This window comes from Lampris incognitus, chromosome 8, assembly GCF_029633865.1.
Source record: "Lampris incognitus isolate fLamInc1 chromosome 8, fLamInc1.hap2, whole genome shotgun sequence".
In the NCBI taxonomy this organism is placed as follows: domain Eukaryota; kingdom Metazoa; phylum Chordata; class Actinopteri; order Lampriformes; family Lampridae; genus Lampris; species Lampris incognitus.
In genome coordinates, this window is record NC_079218.1 from 44,853,523 (window position 1) to 44,872,091 (window position 18,569).

Sequence of the window (18,569 nt, forward strand, 5' to 3'; positions counted from 1 at the left end):
GGAATGATTTATGTGATGAGGATGATGTGCAGTGCCAGTGTTGCAAACTTGTATGCCCAAGCCAATATGCTGGCACGCAAATTTCCCATGTGTACAGATGATGTTAAAACTGCTCTTTTTAGGGCCTACTGTACTCCACTCTACACAGCCCACTTATGGTGCAATTATAGCAGAGCAAAAATGAAAAAGCTGCATGTAGCATATAATGATGTATTCAGAATCTTGCTCAAGCTTCCAAGATGGACAAGTGCAAGTCATATGTTTGTGAGCCTACACAACGTCACACAAGGTACCCCTCTTGTTTCTGGACACACTGGAACAAATGTCTGTATAGGTTTTAATCATTGTGGACTTGTGAATTGCTGTTTTTAGCTATATTTTCGTGTTGTTGTCCTGTGTTGTATTTCTTTGTTGTTTTTAATATGGACCTACCTATGTGTCTGAATAAAGTATGGGGTAATAGTGTTTCAGCCCTATTTGGGGTTAGCAATGGTGTCAGACAAGGGGGAATTCTGTCTCCAATCCTCTACAATTTATATATTGATGATTTGTCCAAGCAGTTGAAAGCCTGTAACACTGGGTGCATGATGGGTAATACCTTGGTGAACCATATTGTATCTGCAGATGACCTTGTCATTCTTAGTCCCTGTAACACTGGTCTCCAGCAGCTCCTTCATATATGTTCTGTGTATTGTGTGCAGCACGATATCAAATACAGTGCTAGTCAGAGTGTTGTCATGATCTGAAGAACCAAAGAGGTCAATCAGCTAAAATTCCCTGATTTTAAATTGTGTGATAATAATCTTGGGGTATGTAATAAGGTGAAATATCTTGGGCAATATATTACTGAACAAATGACAGACGATGATGATATTTATAGGCAATGCTACATGATATAGGCACAAGCAAACACTCTGTCACGCAAGTTTGGTATGCGTTCAGTTAGTGTGAAGATGTCTGTTCAGAGCATATTGTACAACACTCTATACTGTCCCCTGTGGTCAAACTACATATTGTACACCACTTTATACTGCACACCTGTGGTCAAACTACAAAAAAGCAAGCTTACAGAGGCTTCGAGTAGCTTATAATGATGCTATGAGAATGCTACTAGATGGTGCTGGTGCTACACCTAGATGGTGTAGTGCAAGTGAAATCTTTGTGGCTGCAGGAGTCAGTACCTTTCAGGCTCTTCTAAGAAATCTCATGCACAAATTTATTTGCCGGCTCAATGACTCGGATAATGTAATCATCAACAGTTTAACTAATATAAGATTCAGTGCCACATGCTACCAATCCCAGCAGTGGGACCACTGGTATAGCTGCCTTCTTATCAGACACTGATTTGTTCCATTTGTGTTATTTTATTGTGTTTACTCTTTGTGTTGTCTGGGGTTTGTCTTTTACCTATTTGCCTTTGTCTGTTATGGACCCTGAGTCTGCAATAGTTTTGAATTGAATTGAATTGAATTGAATTGAAAAAAAAGTACATAACACATAAAATATAACACCCCCCCCTTTTTCTCCCTAATTGTATCTGGCCAATTGCCCCACTCTTCCGAGCCTGCTCCACCCTCTGCCGATCCAGGGAGGGCTGCAGACTACCACATGCCTCCTCCGATACATGTGGAGTCACCAACCGCTTCTTTTCACCTGACAGTGAGGAGTTTCACCAGGGGGACGTAGCGTATGGGAGGATCACGCTATTCCCCCCCAGTTCCTCCTCCCCCCCGAAGAGACGTCCTGACCGACCAGCGGAGTCGCTATTGCAGTGACCAGGACACATCCCCACATCCGGCTTCCCACCCGCAGACACGGCCAATTGTGCGTAGGGACGCCCGACCAAGCCGAAGGTAACACGGGGATTCGAACCTGCAATCCCCATGTTGGTAGGTAACGGAATAGACCACCACACCAGCTGGAGCCCTAAAATACAACAATTTGATATGAAATGAAAGGGGAAAAAATCGAAACACATTTAAAACAATGAAACATTGCAATCGTGGATGGGCCTACAGTGACATTTCATTTTCATTCGTGATCACACTTTTGTTGTTGTCGTAACAATGAACACCGTGACAGCTATCGGTGAAGCCAAGCCAGCGGAAGGGAACGTTGCATGTCCTCTCTCAACGTGTGAGTTGGAAGTTCGTGTCGGGTGGCAAGCCATGGAATAAAAGGGATTGTTTCTACCCAATGTAACAGGTCACTCGAGGTGCAGAGACTCAGAAGGTCAGAAGGACTACACAGCCTAAAACACTCTGTAGACCAGCCAAAGGACCTTCTGTCCAAGACTAGTTTTAGATGCCTGTTAGCCTCATTGCACTGTGGTGATAATGTTCCAGAGGTATACTTTCCAGAGTTACTAGGTGCTTTCACAATCTTTTCTGCCTGTTCTTGTTTTAGCTGTGCATGCAATCACAGTTTTGGGGTCAGGCAAGATTCTGTGTTCCAATCGCTGAACATTTGTATGTTTTATGCTTTATGCTTCAATGCTTTTTTTTTTTTGGCAGCTTAAGCTTTACTATTTATTTCTTGGTCTAATCCTCTCCCACTCTTTATGTCTTGCTCCTCTCTTTCCTTCCCTCCCTCCCTCCCTCCCTCCCTCAAGCAACAGCAATAGTGGCCAGCAGGGCGGCAGTAGAAAGCAGTTGTCCCCTGGGCCAGTTCCCTTGTGGGAACATCAGTGTGTGTCTCCCTCAAGCACTGCAGTGTAATGGACACAAAGACTGCCACAACGGAGCTGACGAGCGACACTGCGGTGAGTGTGTGTGTGTGTGTGTGCACACACAAATGTTCAAATCTGTAAATACTCATGTATGATGAGAGTGAATGTGTCAGTATAGTGATTTGAAAAGTGGTAAAAAAAGAAAAAAACAAAGGGCACAACTGCCATTTTTTGTGCCAAGTTTACCGTGGTTTTACCAAAACTGGTTATCATTCACAGAGACATGCAGATCACCTCCTTCATAATGGGAGGTTATTCCAATCACATTATCCTCTGGGAGAGATTATTCGCATCACAAAATTCACTGAGAGGGTTTATTCAGATCATATAGCTTATCTACATATTCTGGTTGTGACTGCTGAATCCATGAATAAATTTGTGGTAAATAAGTAAATAACTGTTTAAATGTGCGTCTGAAACCATCATGGCTGCCACCAGCACCAGTTTCACTGGCCTGTTTCACTTGGAAAAACTGACAACGTGAGGCAGCAGTTTCTCACTGATGTTTTAAATTAATTCGGCAGCTTGAGAAACATATCACAGTATCTTCCGGCCTTATTGCTTTATTTAGCAATCATCCTGCTCTTTGCTTATTATGAATGATGTCCTTTGCCCGTTCTGATAGTGTTTTCTATGATTTAGACTAAATCAGTCAAACGTTTCAACTTTTTTCACTAGGTGGGTACAGCATGTACATCACTGTTAGTTTGACCATTTAGTGCTGGTGCAAACGTGCATGCAGCAACTAAATTTGTACTGACTCCAGGAGCCTTGGATGTTGTGCCTATCATATTACTTCAAAAAGCCATTAGAGTAATTGGACCATCTCTGCTTGCTTTTGTGGACCAGTCCCTCTCGTCAGGCTATGTTCCTGAATCCTTTAAAGTGGCCACAGTTCAAACCCTCCCAAAGAAACTGCACTTAGATCCTTGCACACCAACAAACTATAGACCTATTTCTAAGATACCTGTTGGATCTGAAATTTTAGAAAAATTGGTCTGCAAGCATCTTCTGGGACTGGTTGCAGAAAATGACAGGCTTTCTTCAGAAACACAGTACCGAGACAGCTCTGCTAAGGGTCATGAATGATATTCTCACACAGCTTTACCATGGTGAAATTGCCATTTTAGTTCTTCTAGATTTGTCTGTGGCCTTTGACACTATTTATCATGCCATTTTAATTGATCAGCTAGGAAAATTGGTTGAGATTTCTGGTTTTGTACTAAACTGGTTTTTCTCTTATTTTTCTAACCGGAAGTTGTTTTGTATTCACTGATGACAAGGTCAAAAGGACCTCTGCTCCTTTGACTTGTGGGGTGCCTAAGGAATCAATTCTTGGACCCATGTTATTTTCATTATATGCTCCCCTTAGGACACTTGATCCATCAACTTGGTTGTGTATTTTGTCATTGCTATGCTGATGATACACAACTCTACTTATCCATTAGACCTCTCAAATTTAAGTACTCTGCACAAGTGTCTGGCTGGGGTTAGTAGCCGGAGGTCACAAAATGTTTCTTAATTAAGTCACAGTAAAACTGAAGTTCTGGTTTTCTCCCAAGATCACATCTCTTCTAATGTCTTCCAACACCTTGGTTCATTGGCCAGTAATATAAAGTCTTTTTCCAAAAACGTAGAAGTCATTTTTCACTATCAGCTGAAATTTGATAAACACATCAAGACATTATTCAGTTCTGCTACTTTCACCTGAGGAATATTGCAAAAAAATTGCCCACTGTTATCTTTCCCACAGTTGGAGATGATTATCCATGCTTCTGTTTCCTCCTGCTTACACTGCTGTAATGCCCTTTTATTAAGCTGTTGTTACCCGGTTTACAGTTAGTCCAAAACTCTAGCAAGACTGCTCAACTAAGGCCTCATATCGTTCTCACGTCACCCCAATTCTGATGTCACAACAGTGGCTTCCAATTAAATTTAGGATTCAATTCAAGATCCTCCTCCTCATCTACAAGGCTTTAAATAATCTTGCTCCAGAGTATATTAGTGAACTACCTGTGTCGTATACCTCTGCTAGGCCCCTAAGGTCTTCTGGACAAGGCCTGCTAGTTGTACCTCGTTCAAGGCTGAAAACCCGAGGGGACCGTGTGTTCATGTAGCGTTAGACATTTCTCTGTCTTAATGTGGTTCATTCCCGGGAGAAAAATGACACACCGGCATCGTCTCTTTTGGTCTGGGAACTCACACCGACCGTTTATTTTCTGCGCATGCTCACAAAAGCATCCTAACATGTACGCGCATAATAATGACATCACTGTGCATAACATATGCTATTTAACATGACTTTGCTCCTGCACATATTATCAAATGTGCTTAACAGTTCACTGTCCTGGTTCCCAGGCTGTGGAACAGTCTCCCCCTGGGAGTCAGGTCAGCAAAACCTCTTGGAGGGTTTTAAGTCACAGCTGAAGACCTGTCTTTTTTCGTGCTTGATTCATGTACACTGTTTTGATTTGTGATACCTCTAACTGTTGTATTGTGCTGTTGTAATGACCTGCTGTAATGTTTGTGTTGTACTCATCTTTGTTCTTTTAGCCTTTTATCCCTTTTGTAAAGCACTTTGTAACCTAGGATTTGAAAGGTGCTATATAAATAAAATTTTATTTACTTACTTTCATCCATCCATCCATCCATACATACATACATACATACATCCACCCACCCATCCATCATCCATACCAGTTTTATTTTTTTCTCTTTTATTCTATAGAAAAAAACATTCAAAATACAACACACATATACCAAACCAATAGGGGAATAGAACATTTCACAAACCCATCGAACTCTACAGAATCAAAGAGGACAAGAATCAAAAACTACAACACAGGAAGACAAGATAGGAAATAGTGAGGTAACCTGTACATGCTTCCTCTCCCACACCACACACACCACATTCTGTCTTCACATTCACATCAAACTTACTGATTATTACATTATTGAACACCCTGTTGTGTCGTAATAAAAAGTCAAAATTCTCACATTCAACACTGTTCCACATCACTTTCAGATTCCTTCATATCCTCCCTACATCCATCTCATTCATCACCCTCTCCTACACCTTCTCCACAGCCGGCTTCTCACTTCCTCCCCTCTTAAACATCTGTACATCGCTCTCGTTTTCACACTCATCTGACTCTCTCTCCTCTCTGCTTCTCCCACACACATTTCTATCTCCTCTTCGTCATCCAACACAGCCTCTCTCAGTCATACTGACCCATTCTCTCGGCATCCCCCCCTTGATCTTTCCAAATATCCTCTCCGCCGTCCCCAACCACATTCCATCACCCCTTCCCCTCACTTTAGGGTCATGATGATGGAGTCTTTCCCAACAGATGTTGGGCGTAAGGCAGGCAGACACCCCACACAGGTCGCCAGTCCATCATAGGACCCACACACACACACACTCACTTCTAGTTTCATTCAGTTCCTATTAGCTATTATACATTATGATTTTTCATGTCATTCGTTTCAGCTAATATTAAATGAGGCATTATAGTCAAATCGTGCTTTTAAAAAAAAGTATTCGCACATTCTGGCGATATAAGCAAGTCAAACAGACTTTAAGGTAGTTCTGTCTGGAAGGTGGCTGAAATGACAACAGAAGATTTGCTGGATTATCATGGTGTAAAAAAATCTCAGCAGTGATTTGTGAAAAGATGGAATCTAATTGTAAGATAATAGTAGTTATGACAATAAACAATTGTGCTCTATCACAGAACTAATTATAGAGCTAATGACAGGTGATGAAGGTGAATTGCCACATCCAAAGGGGCAAAGATCCCAGATCTCATAATAAGACTTTCTGTATTTCCAAACTTCTTTGTTATTTTTGTAAGTTATAACACTCATGATATGGAAGTGATTATTTTCTGGTGAACCAAATGTCAGCTCACACAGTCTCTGTGCCCACTTAACCCAACTCAGCGTCAGGGTTGGAGCCTTTCTCAACAGTCGTGAGCTCATGGCAACACGGGAGGGAACACACATACACACTGAACAGAAAGCCTTGCATCCAACCCAGAAACCCCCGCTGTGGGGCAACAGTGCAAACAGCTAAGTCACCATGCCGCACATGAAATATCAATTTGAAGTTGTAATGCTTCATGTAAGGTCCAAGTAAAGCAGCTCTTACTAAATGCTCATTATGTACATTAGTGGCGCTATCCTAGCTCTTCCCTGTGCAGCGTGTCACACTGTGACAGCTTAATTTGAATGAAGATTTTGTGAAACTCCTCGATGTCTTTTTAGGGTTTCAGTGAATACTTTTCTTACACAAGCTCATGATTTTATTCAGTTACACAGCTGTTAAAATATGTTTCTTTTCTTTGACCTTGTATTTGGGACGCACGATGATGTCTTCGTATCATTGGCATCGGCCGATAAAGGCTTTAAAAAGAAATATCGGCATTGGCCCGAAATGGACATTTCCGCCGATATGGCAGGCCAATAAGATGATGCTTCAATTACGCACAAGCGACACAAACCCCATTGTGAGGGTGCGCATATTGCGCGTGTCAAATCATCGTATCTCTCGCGTTGAGCGTGAATGAGGGTGCAACAAGTGTGTCTGCGGTGTGCAGCGTTCGGGTTTTATAGAAAAGTTATATTTGCAATGACTGCTTTTTTTTCTCTTGTATTCTATAGAAAAAACATTCAAAATACAACACACATGTACCAAACTGATAGGGAAATAAAACATTTCACAAACCCGTCGAACTCTACAGAATCACAGAGGACAAGAGTCAAAAACGACAACACAGGAAGACAAGACAGAACATAGTGAAATAACCTGTAGGCCTTGGCATGGCTTCCAGCCTACAGACCCCCCCCCCCCCACACACACCAAATCAAAGAAATCAAACAAAAAATACACATATACCACACACAGTATACTGTTTAACCAAAATCCAACATCACCCTCCCCCCTTCCCCAATCACAACAAAAGTGCTCCCCTCCACAAATCCACCAACACGCTGTTCGTCTCAACCACACAACATATTAACATCTCTTTCATTAAACCGCTAAACATATTCCACACCTCAACTTTCCTCTTTTCCTAATGGGCTGTACTCCTCAGCTTGACAGCAGACCTCGCATGGCTTAAAACATAATTTAATAAATTAACATCACATCCGTTCACTTTGCCAGTCACCCCAAACAACCACAGTTCTCTCCATTCCTCTCTGTCAACAAACCCACCTCCCAAACATCTACTTATTAAGTCCTTCATTCTCAACATGTGTCCCTCCAGCTCACAACCTTCAACACACTCATGCACACATGCTTCCTCTCCCACACCGGTTGTGGGAGGAGGAGCCAAATTGCATCCCTTCAACACTACAAATATAATTGCCCATCTTAAGAGCCGTCATCCTGACCATTACAACAAATTTGTAAACAACAAAGAGAAACAGGCACCAGCGAAAAATAGATACATGATGTTCTCTGCAATTACGTGGAAAAATCTATCTATCTATCTATCTATCTATCTGTGTGTGTGTGTGTGTGTGTGTGTGTATCAGCATTGGCAATTGGCCAAAATGAGTTACAAAATATTGGCATATCAGATATTGACAAAAATCCAATATCATGGCTCCTTACTTTGTATGCATGTCTCAGATAGCTGTCAGCTGAGTGGACCAGCAATGTTCTGATCTTTGCTCTCCTACAGTTGGCCACATTTTACTTTTTTATTTTTGTTGGAATTTTCCCCCTTTTTCTCCCCCATTGTGTCCGGCCAATTGCCCCACTCTTCCGAGCCGTCTCAGTCTCTGCTCCACCCTCTGCCGATCCGGGGAGGGCTGCAGACTACCACATGCCTCCTCCAATACATGTGGAGTCACCAGCCGCTTCTTTTCACCTGACAGCGAGGAGTTGCACCAGGGGGAAGTAGCGTGTGGGAGGATCACGCTATTCCCCCCCAGTCCCCCCCCCGAACAGGTGCCCGGACCAACCAGAGGAGGTGCTGGTGCAAGGCCACATTTTACTTGTGAATGAAGTATGACTTGTGCCTGTCCAAATCTTGCCTTGGTTGAAAAGTATATCCGTCCTTATCAAGGAACAAAAGTATTAATTCTAACAATGTGACATGTGTGTAGTGCATGGACTAACCTATATGTTGTTTAGATATGAGCAGTTTTAACCCAGAGAAAGACTGATATGCTTATGATGACAGGTGGAGGGTTTTAAGTGGACTTAAAAGAGACTATCATTTCTTACACTTGCCACATTTCAACACTCAAAACTGGTCTGTTTGCCAGTGGACTTGAAAGCTACCAACGGAGTAGTTTCCCAAATAAATTTTATCTGGCGGCATTTCATCCACCATTCTACAAATAAATCTTTTTTCCCCCTTTTTTTTGGCTTTGCAGGAGACAACACTGGATGGGCAGACTTATTTGGTCGAACACTTCAGACGGCCAACCCTGTGGACCGCTCCTTCTTAGACGGGTGTTGTAAGTGTGTGTTTGTTTGTGTGTTTGAGTGTACACATGTTTATTAATAAGGCCTACCACTGAATACGTGATGACTGGTTATCAGTGCCTTATGAGAGACGTGCCACCGTGTTGGACAGCAAAAGAGAAGAAAAAGAGCAAAGATGAAAGATGTCGGATCTATTCTGAGGCTGGAGCAGAGCTGACAGAGACACAAATGCAAGGCTGATTGGCAATTTGCTCAAGTGCAAGGTTACTTCTTCCCACCTGCATCGGTTTTGGTAATTTCAAGGCCTGAAAGAAGCCCACCTACTCTTAAATTGGGGCTGTGGTGCTGCTGGGGGTGTGTTAATACAGATCTGCTGGTGCAGTGCAATTTTGTCGACCAATTTGGCTCGCAATTATGCTTACTGCTCTACCATATCAAGCCACGTCTAGGCACAGACACGATTATATTGCCCTATTTTTATGCAACAGACACAGTGAGGACGGAGGGGAATCTGGCCAAATGTGTTATGATGAATGTTAGCCCATGCATTTCACATCACTGAAATAAATCATTGATGCCACTTGAAGTTCTGTCCGTGTGTGTGTGTGTGTGTGTGTGTGTGTGTGTGTGTGTGTGTGTGTGTGTGTGTAGACTTACAGGAGTATCCAGAGATGTGTGACTGCATACAGACAGAGGTGGAGTGTGTGGAAGTTAGCCTGCAGGATGTGCCTCAACTCTCTCCTAATGTTACTTGGCTGTAAGTTGCCACCTTCCTCTCCCTGTGGATGTATATATACTATGTGTTTGTGTGTGTGTGTGTGTGTGCGTATGCGTGCATGCATGTATGTGCATGTTTTGATGAAGACAGCCATTGTGTTTCACAGAAGGTACTGAGTATTGGGCTCCATTGGTTGGGTGTAATAAAAGATACTTATACCAGCACACATTTGTCTTCAAGAAACCTTCATGCTGTCCTCTAATTATCTGCTATTTGTCTTTGAATAGATGTAGCGAGAGATGGTTTAATTAACTTGGATAGAGATTGATATGGGGCGGCATGGTGGCGCAGTGGTTAGTGCGGTTGCCTCACAGCAAGAAGGTCCTGGGTTCAAGCCCCGGGGTAGTCCAACCTTGGGGGTTGTCCTGGTTCGTCCTCTATGTGGAGTTTGCATGTTGTCTGCGTGGGTTTTCTCTGGGTGCTCTGGTTTCCTCCCACAGTCCAAAGACATGTAGATCAGGTGAATTGGCCATACCAAATTGTCCCTAGGTATGAATGTGTGTGTGTGTATGTCGGCCCTGCATGATGCCCTGGCGGCCTGTCATGATCCAAGCCTTTCCTTCGGTAAGCACATTAAAGAAATCCCCAAGACTGCCTTTTTTTCATTTACGTAACATAGCCCAAATTTGGTCTTTCCCATCGTGGCTGACACAGAGACTCTAATAGATGCATTTGTTTCATCCAGACTTGACTACTGTAATGTTCTGTTTTCAGTTCTCCCACATGCTAGTACTGAAAGACTTCAGATGGTTCAGAATGCTGCAGCTAGACTCCTAACTAAAACTAGAACATTTGACCATATCAAACCAATTCTTGCCACCTGTCATTGGCTTCCTATCCGTGTTCCTATCCATTTTATCCATGTTCCATGACTTATAAAATCCTAAATGGGCTTGCCCCATCTTACCTGTCTGATCTCCTTAAACTGTACATTCCATCTCGAGCGCTTCTCTCTCAAAATACAGGGCTCCTGTGTGTACGCGAAGTTAAAAAGAAGTCAGCTGGTAGCAGGGCCTTTTCCTACCGGGCCCCATTCTTGTGGAATAACCTGCCTGCTGCCGTTAGACAATCAGTCTGTTGAGTCCTTTAAATCCAAACTTAAAACTCATCTTTTTGTCTTAACCTACAATTGCCTTTAAATTTAGTACTAGTAATTTGAATACAGTTGCCTTTAAATTTAGTACTGTACTGCATGGCAGGTCAGTTTCTGTCTCAGTGAATTTACCAAGCACTGTTCTGCCAATGAGATTATAAAGTTTAGATTATGACTATCGCAAACTGTTTCCTCACATATCTTTTCTCTCTTTGAATGATAGCTTCTCCTTTCTCTTCTTCTGTATGTGAATGGTGTCATGTGAGTCTCCCTTGTGTACACATGCAGTCTGTCCTCCTCCCAGGTCTCCGTGGTGATGGTCATTGCCACCTGGACACTGCTTCGCATCCTCCTTATCACATTTTTTTTTATCCATTATCCAAATCCATTATCCACACCGCTTATCCTACTCAGGGTCACGGGGATGCTGGAGCCTATCCCAGCAGTCATTGGGCAGCAGGTGGGGAGACACCCTGGACAGGCCGCCAGTTCATCACAGGGCCCACACACACACGCACACACCTAGGGACAATTTTATATACACTACCGTTCAAAAGTTTGGGATCACATTGAAATGTCCATATTTTTGAAGGAAAAGCACTGTACTTTTCAATGAAGATAACTTTAAACTAGTCTTAACTTTAAAGAAATACACTCTATACATTGCTAATGTGGTAAATGACTATTCTAGCTGCAAATGTCTGGTTTTTGGTGCAATATCTACATAGGTGTATAGAGGCCCATTTCAAGCAACTATCACTCCAGTGTTCTAATGGTACAATGTGTTTGCTCATTGGCTCAGAAGGCTAATTGATGATTAGAAAACCCTTGTGCAATCATGTTCACACATCTGAAAACAGTTTAGCTCGTTACAGAAGCTACAAAACTGACCTTCCTTTGAGCAGATTGAGTTTCTGGAGCATCACATTTGTGGGGTCAATTAAACGCTCAAAATGGCCAGAAAAAGAGAACTTTCATCTGAAACTCGACAGTCTATTCTTGTTCTTAGAAATGAAGGCTATTCCATGTGAGAAATTGCTAAGAAATTGAAGATTTCCTACACCGGTGTGTACTACTCCCTTCAGAGGACAGCACAAACAGGCTCTAACCAGAGTAGAAAAAGAAGTGGGAGGCCGCGTTGCACAACTGAGCAAGAAGATAAGTACATTAGAGTCTCTAGTTTGAGAAACAGACGCCTCACAGGTCCCCAACTGGCATCTTCATTAAATAGTACCCGCAAAACACCAGTGTCAACATCTACAGTGAAGAGGCGGCTGCGGGATTCTGGGCTTCAGGGCAGAGTGGCAAAGAAAAAGCCATATCTGAGACTGACCAATAAAAGAAAAAGATTAAGATGGGCAAAAGAACACAGACATTGGACAGAGGAAGACTGGAAAAAAGTGTTGTGGACGGATGAATCCAAGTTTGAGGTGTTTGGATCACAAAGAAGAACGTTTGTGAGACGCAGAACAAATGAAAAGATGCTGGAAGAATGCCTGACGCCATCTGTTAAGCATGGTGGAGGTAATGTGATGGTCTGGGGTTGCTTTGGTGCTGGTAAGGTGGGAGATTTGTACAGGGTAAAAGGGATTCTGAATAAGGAAGGCTATCACTCCATTTTGCAACGCCATGCCATACCCAGTGGACAGCGCTTGATTGGAGCCAATTTCATCCTACAACAGGACAATGACCCTAAACACACCTCCAAATTGTGCAAGAACTATTTAGAGCAGAAGCAGGCAGCTGGTATTCTATCGGTAATGGAGTGGCCAGCGCAGTCACCAGATCTGAACCCCATTGAGCTGTTGTGGGAGCAGCTTGACCGTATGGTACGCAAGAAGTGCCCATCCAACCAATCCAACTTGTGGGAGCTGCTTCTGGAAGCGTGGGGTGCAATTTCTCCAGATTACCTCAACAAATTAACAGCTAGAATGCCAAAGGTCTGCAATGCTGTAATTGCTGCAAATGGAGGATTCTTTGACGAAAGCAAAGTTTGATGTAAAAAAAATCTTATTTCAAATACAAATCATTTCTAACCTTGTCAATGTCTTGACTCTATTTTCTATTCATTTCACAACATATGGTGGTGAATAAGTGTGACTTTTCATGGAAAACACAAAATTGTTTGGGTGATCCCAAACTTTTGAACGGTAGTGTATATATATACATATATATATATATATATACATGTGTGTGTGTGACAAATATTACTGGGACCACTACAGAGAAATTGCAGATGAACATTTAATATTCAGGAATTCATATTATAGACACTACCACTGACCGTCCCTGTAACAAATTGGCCACAGTTTCAAACATTGACCATACAGGGTCCAGCCATATACTATGTTTTGATCTAGTCTTTTTAATTCACTGTTAGTAAAAGCATTGCCTTATGTCACAGAGCCATGACTCTTGGGCGTAGCCCTCCAGAGAAAATTAGATGTGAAATGAAATATGTTGATTCAATTATTTCATAGGCATGACTCTTTATTTTCCTTTCTATGTGTTGTTTGTTTTGTCTCTTGTAAAGCACCCTATAGCTTTTCATTTGCCCGCGTAGGATAGAAACACTATTTATGACTGATGGATTCTGGGAAAACCTTCTGTATCTGAATGCTGATTTGCAAGATTTTAGAGCCTTGCCTCAGTACTGGCGTTACCTTTTGTATTTATGTCTGGCAGATCGCATTTTACAGTTGACATATTATGACACTTCGACAGCTTTTGTCTTCCTGCTGGCAATCTGGTGTACTTTATTTGTGCTTGTCTAGTGAAATTTGTTCTGAGATTTTTTTTTTGTTTCATGACCCACCACCTCACTTATCTTTTTGTCTGCCATGAAAGCCAGTCATTTTCTTGTGTGTCTACACGTTTGTTTGAATGTGTTTGAATATATGGGACAGTCTTCATTGATTTCTCCTTTAAGAAGCCTGGAGACAGATTTCAGATTGAGATACTGCCTCCATCCACGATTATACATCGATTCCAAGCACTTTGAGTGGCGGTTGCAGCTAGAAAAGCACTATAAAAATGCAATTTGATTGATTGATTTGATGTGTGTGTGCATGTGCATGTGTGTTTGTGTGTGGGTTAAGCGTGCAATTTTTTTTATATATATAAAATCCAGATCCAAGCTGGATCTGGGAAGATGTTAACATTTAGCTTTTATGAACCCCGTTGGGTATGCAATTGTATTTGCACGTGCGTGTGTGTGTTTATGAGTACAAGTGTTTGTATACCGATGATAGCCTTTTCAGAGCCAGGGACACCAGAGGTTTTGACATTTAAACCTTTTATTGTTGCTACTGTGTTAAACAGTGCTAGCAATGACTATCTAGCATAGTGATAACAGGATGTACTTCTGGAGCCCATAAATCACCATTGATAAAATACACTCGATAATACAGTACAATCGAAATGCTGTTCTTGTCTTTGTCTTCATGGATTGTCTGAACTCTGTCTCGCTCTCTCTTTCTCTCTCTATCCATTTATCTCTTCTGGTCTATTTTGCCTGTCATTTGCTAAGTGTATATGTGAACTCAGACTGTCTGTAGCAGAGACACATGGTTAGTTTCAGTAACACTGGGTTTTCACTGTTTCTGTTACAGTTCCCTGAGGAGCAATAAGATTCAACTGTTGTCCGACAACGTCTTCTCAAAATATTCTGCCCTCGAGAGACTGTAAGTAATACACAATATAATGCTGCGCTCACTATCCTTAGAGTAAGATCCACACGGCTCAAACTCCCGTAACGTATGGAGCTATTTTGAGCCAGCCACCCATTTTCAGTTCTGTTTTTTTATACATCTTTTTTTTTTTCTAAATGTTGTGAAAAGAATATTGTCCAGGAAGATGTGTGGATGTTCACCACGTCTCAAGTATTGGCCATGACACCCTAGGTCCACATAACCAAGGACATAGTGGTACGGATTTCACAACAGTGAATGAATAAGCCTGCAAGTGTATGGTTTTGCTCAGCACTTTCTCTGTTCTGACAATTGGCTTTGACCCTGCAACCTTGGGCCAAATCACAATTCCAAATCCATTTTTTATTCTGTTCCAGCTCCCTTCATTGCCAGATAGTACGTGGGGTTTGCCACTTGGGAAACTCTGAGAAAGATTAGGCAACCCTTGGGATGTACCTGGGCATCCATGCAGTTTCTTCTGCTAATACTGACAGTTTATCCAATACCTTTAACTGGCATCTGCATTCCCTTGGTGAGATAACCCCTACCCATTTGATACACTAGAGATGCTAACATAAGACACAAATCATTATTTGCCAATATTCTTTGTCGAGTTTAAACTTAAGCAGTTATGGAAAGTTGACCAGCCTGGTATTTCTTATTGGCCTCTGGGGGCCATATTTACTGAGCTATTTTTCTTGTGCTTTTGATTGGTTATCTAATCAATTCAGAAGTTATGCTAACTCATGCCCACTCCAAGGAAAGGACTCCCACTTTGCCTAACAGGAGTGATCAGTGATGATACCGGCTTGACTCGACTGGACTCGCAGAGTGTCATTTTCCATTACCATAACAGTAGCCCCATAGTGTAGCTGGTCTGCATTGATTTTGGTACCCGCTCCAGTTTTTTTGGAACCTCGACAAAGGTGGTACCAGAAAAGTGGTAACAGTTACCAAAATGCTGGTACTTTCCAGTAATGGAAAACGAAAAAAGTCGAGTTGAGCCGGTACCATGTGGTGGAAAAGGGGCATAAATGAGTATATGAATACATATTTCAGACATCTGATTAGGATGCCTCCTGGGCGCCTTCCTTTGGAGGTTTTCCGGGCACGTTCAACTGGGAGAAGACCCCGGGGTAGACCTAAAACTCGCTGAATGCATGAATATGAGTTCACGAAAATAAATATATGTATACATATATACATATATACATATACAGTGGATAGAAAATGAATGCACCCCCCTTTAAAGTTTTATATTTTGTTGTATCGGGGTCTATAAATTTCATGGATATAAATGGGACCTGTTGTTCCCTGATCCGAAATACACAAGATACCATATGAATGCATTGAAATCATTTTAATTTGGAAACTAAGAGAGTGCACTCAGTAGAGTGCAGATCCCCGCCAAGCATATGTCCCCTTCTCTGGAGCTTGGACTTGGTGACAAACCACCCCTTTTTTCGCCTTCCGGGAGAAGGGAAAATACGGAGGCACTGCCTGCATATCTCCTCTTCTCCCATGCTTGGACTTAGGCGACAAACCAGCTGAGGATTTAGCACTCAATTGTAAAACAGGTTTTTCAAAGGTTTTGAATCACCGCAACGACGGGAGGTCCTTGATCATACAGTCATAACTGCACAAAAATTATTCAGCTGACAGGCCCAGTAGTATGGAAGATCAGCTGGATGCAGAAATATGCAGAAATATGTGTCACTAGAAACTGAATTTGAAAAAACTGAAGTTGAATCACACAATTTGAACTTGTATTAACTTGAATAATTGCATTGAAAAACTGAATCTGAATGACCATTTGAAATTGAATCCATTAGTTTGGAACTCTATTCCAAACTATATTCAGTTCTCACTGTTCAAATTCAGTTCTCATAATTCAGATTCAGTTCTTGAAATTCAATTTCAGTTTACCAAGATACAGATCCGGTTGCTGAGGAGGAGCAATCGAGTGCAGATTCACAGAACTCCTTTTCACGTAGCCTTCTGGAACGACTACTTTCTCTCAAAAATGTGAACGACCAATGAGAGCTTGACATCTCGAAAGGTTAAAGTGTTTTCTCTATTCTATGTGTGTGTGTGTGTGTGTGTGTGTGTGTGTGTGTGTGTGTGTGTGTGTGCGTGTGTGTGGTCAACAAAACAGCTTCTTTTTCCGAGGTCGGCACTGTATCACATGTTGTCATTACAGTTTGTCTTTAACTGAGTCCACATTGTGGTTAAGTTGTTTACTTTCACTACATGTGCTTTCCAGCCAAAACACTGTTGTTGTTGTTTCTGCACTGTTGTAGACCAGTTTCTGTAATGGTGATTAGCAGTAAATGTGAAGGCTGTTTTTTTTGAGGGGGTGGGGGGGTTTCCTCCTTTTTCTCGCTGATTGTATCTGGCCAATTACCCCACTTTTCTGAGCCGTCCCGGTCGCTGTTCCACCCCCTCTGCCGATCCGGGGAGGGCTGCGGACTACCACATGCCTCCTCCGATACATGTGGAGTCGCCAGCCGCTTCTTTTCATCTGACAGTGAGGAGTTTGCCAGGCAGACGAAGATGGGATGGGAGGATCATGTTATCCCACCCAGTCACCCCCCCCCCCGCTTTGTGTGTTCACATTATTGCAATCAAGTGATATAACTTTTTCAGATATAGAAACTACATAATCTTATACACACTTTAGTCTGCTTTCAAGCCATAATTTGCCACACCGCCTTTCTTAGCACACAGTGGTCTGGAGTAGATCATGAAATTAGCACCCCTATGTACCAAATCTAGAACCGATTTTGAATCGGGAATCCTTTTGAATCGAAAAACGATTTTGAATCGAATCGTGACCCCAAGAACCAAAATCGAGTCGTGAGATTCCAAAAGATTCCCACCCCTGTGGAATATGCTAGTAAAAGTTGGGTAGCTGCACCAGTTTCAACTGAGCCACAAAGCAAACGCCAAAAGGGGCGTTATTTGGCTTAGATGCAGAGATTAATATTTTGCAAAAACTGTTTACCACCAAAACAACGTGTTAACTATTGAGTGGTGGGTAATTCATAGCTGATGGACTCAAACACCTCACAGTCATTAAGTCTCATTGATTTCACTCTATACTGGAGTGTCCTGCGGGGAGTTAATAAATGATCCATCAGCCAAAGGGTGGCGAAAAATGAAGCATCAAATTGACATGGCTGAAATAGGAAAAATAATCAACAATTTTGAAGAGGAACCTTGAGATCTAAACTTCTTTAAAAGGACAAGGTGAGCGCTAAGGAGGGCTTGTATGATGGCCTTCAAAATACAGAGGGAGGAAGACTTGTTTGTACGAGAGTCCTTCCAGGTGAAGCGAGAGACAGAGAATGATTTTTTTTTTTTGCGCCAGTTTGCTATTTTAATAGATTTGTGCTTCTACAAATTTGTGCTTGTAGTATGAGGTTCAATATCTTTCTGAGGTTAGCAAGATTTTTTTCATCTAAATTTGGGAAGAAAAAAATGAATGCATGTCTCAATACAATGTATGTAATACTGAAACATCTCAATAAGGTAGTTCATCTTTTTTCATCACACTGTACATATGAAACAAACCTCAGCACAATGTCCATCATCCAGATGTTTTGTTGCCAGAAAGTGTTTGAGCTTAACCCATTTGTTAACTTGATATTGTGCTGAGGGCCACACAAACAAGTAAAAAAAAACAAAACACTTGGAGCACCAGTAGGCTGAAGAGACTCAAGATGATGTTGTGTAGACTGAGTAGGCTCAGCGAACACCTGCACAGAACCATGCCAGTGGAGATTCTGGAGGATAGGGGTGATGTGGTCACGGGGGCGGGAGTGGGTGAGCAGGCAGAC

The 18,569-nt window shown here is 42.1% G+C and overlaps 1 protein-coding gene across 1 annotated transcript in view; it reads left to right on the forward strand.

Moving 5' to 3' along the window:
- Positions 1 to 2,604: 2,604 nt before the first annotated feature.
- rxfp2a (relaxin family peptide receptor 2a) overlaps positions 2,605 to 18,569 on the forward strand; it is a gene marked incomplete at its 5' end in the record, with an annotated part of 85,116 nt that continues 69,151 nt past the window's right edge. The window contains 4 exons of the mRNA XM_056284325.1: positions 2,605 to 2,761; positions 9,119 to 9,202; positions 9,822 to 9,927; positions 14,653 to 14,724. Coding sequence (XP_056140300.1) covers positions 2,605 to 2,761; positions 9,119 to 9,202; positions 9,822 to 9,927; positions 14,653 to 14,724 — 419 coding nt within the window. The remainder of the gene's footprint in view (positions 2,762 to 9,118; positions 9,203 to 9,821; positions 9,928 to 14,652; positions 14,725 to 18,569) is intronic.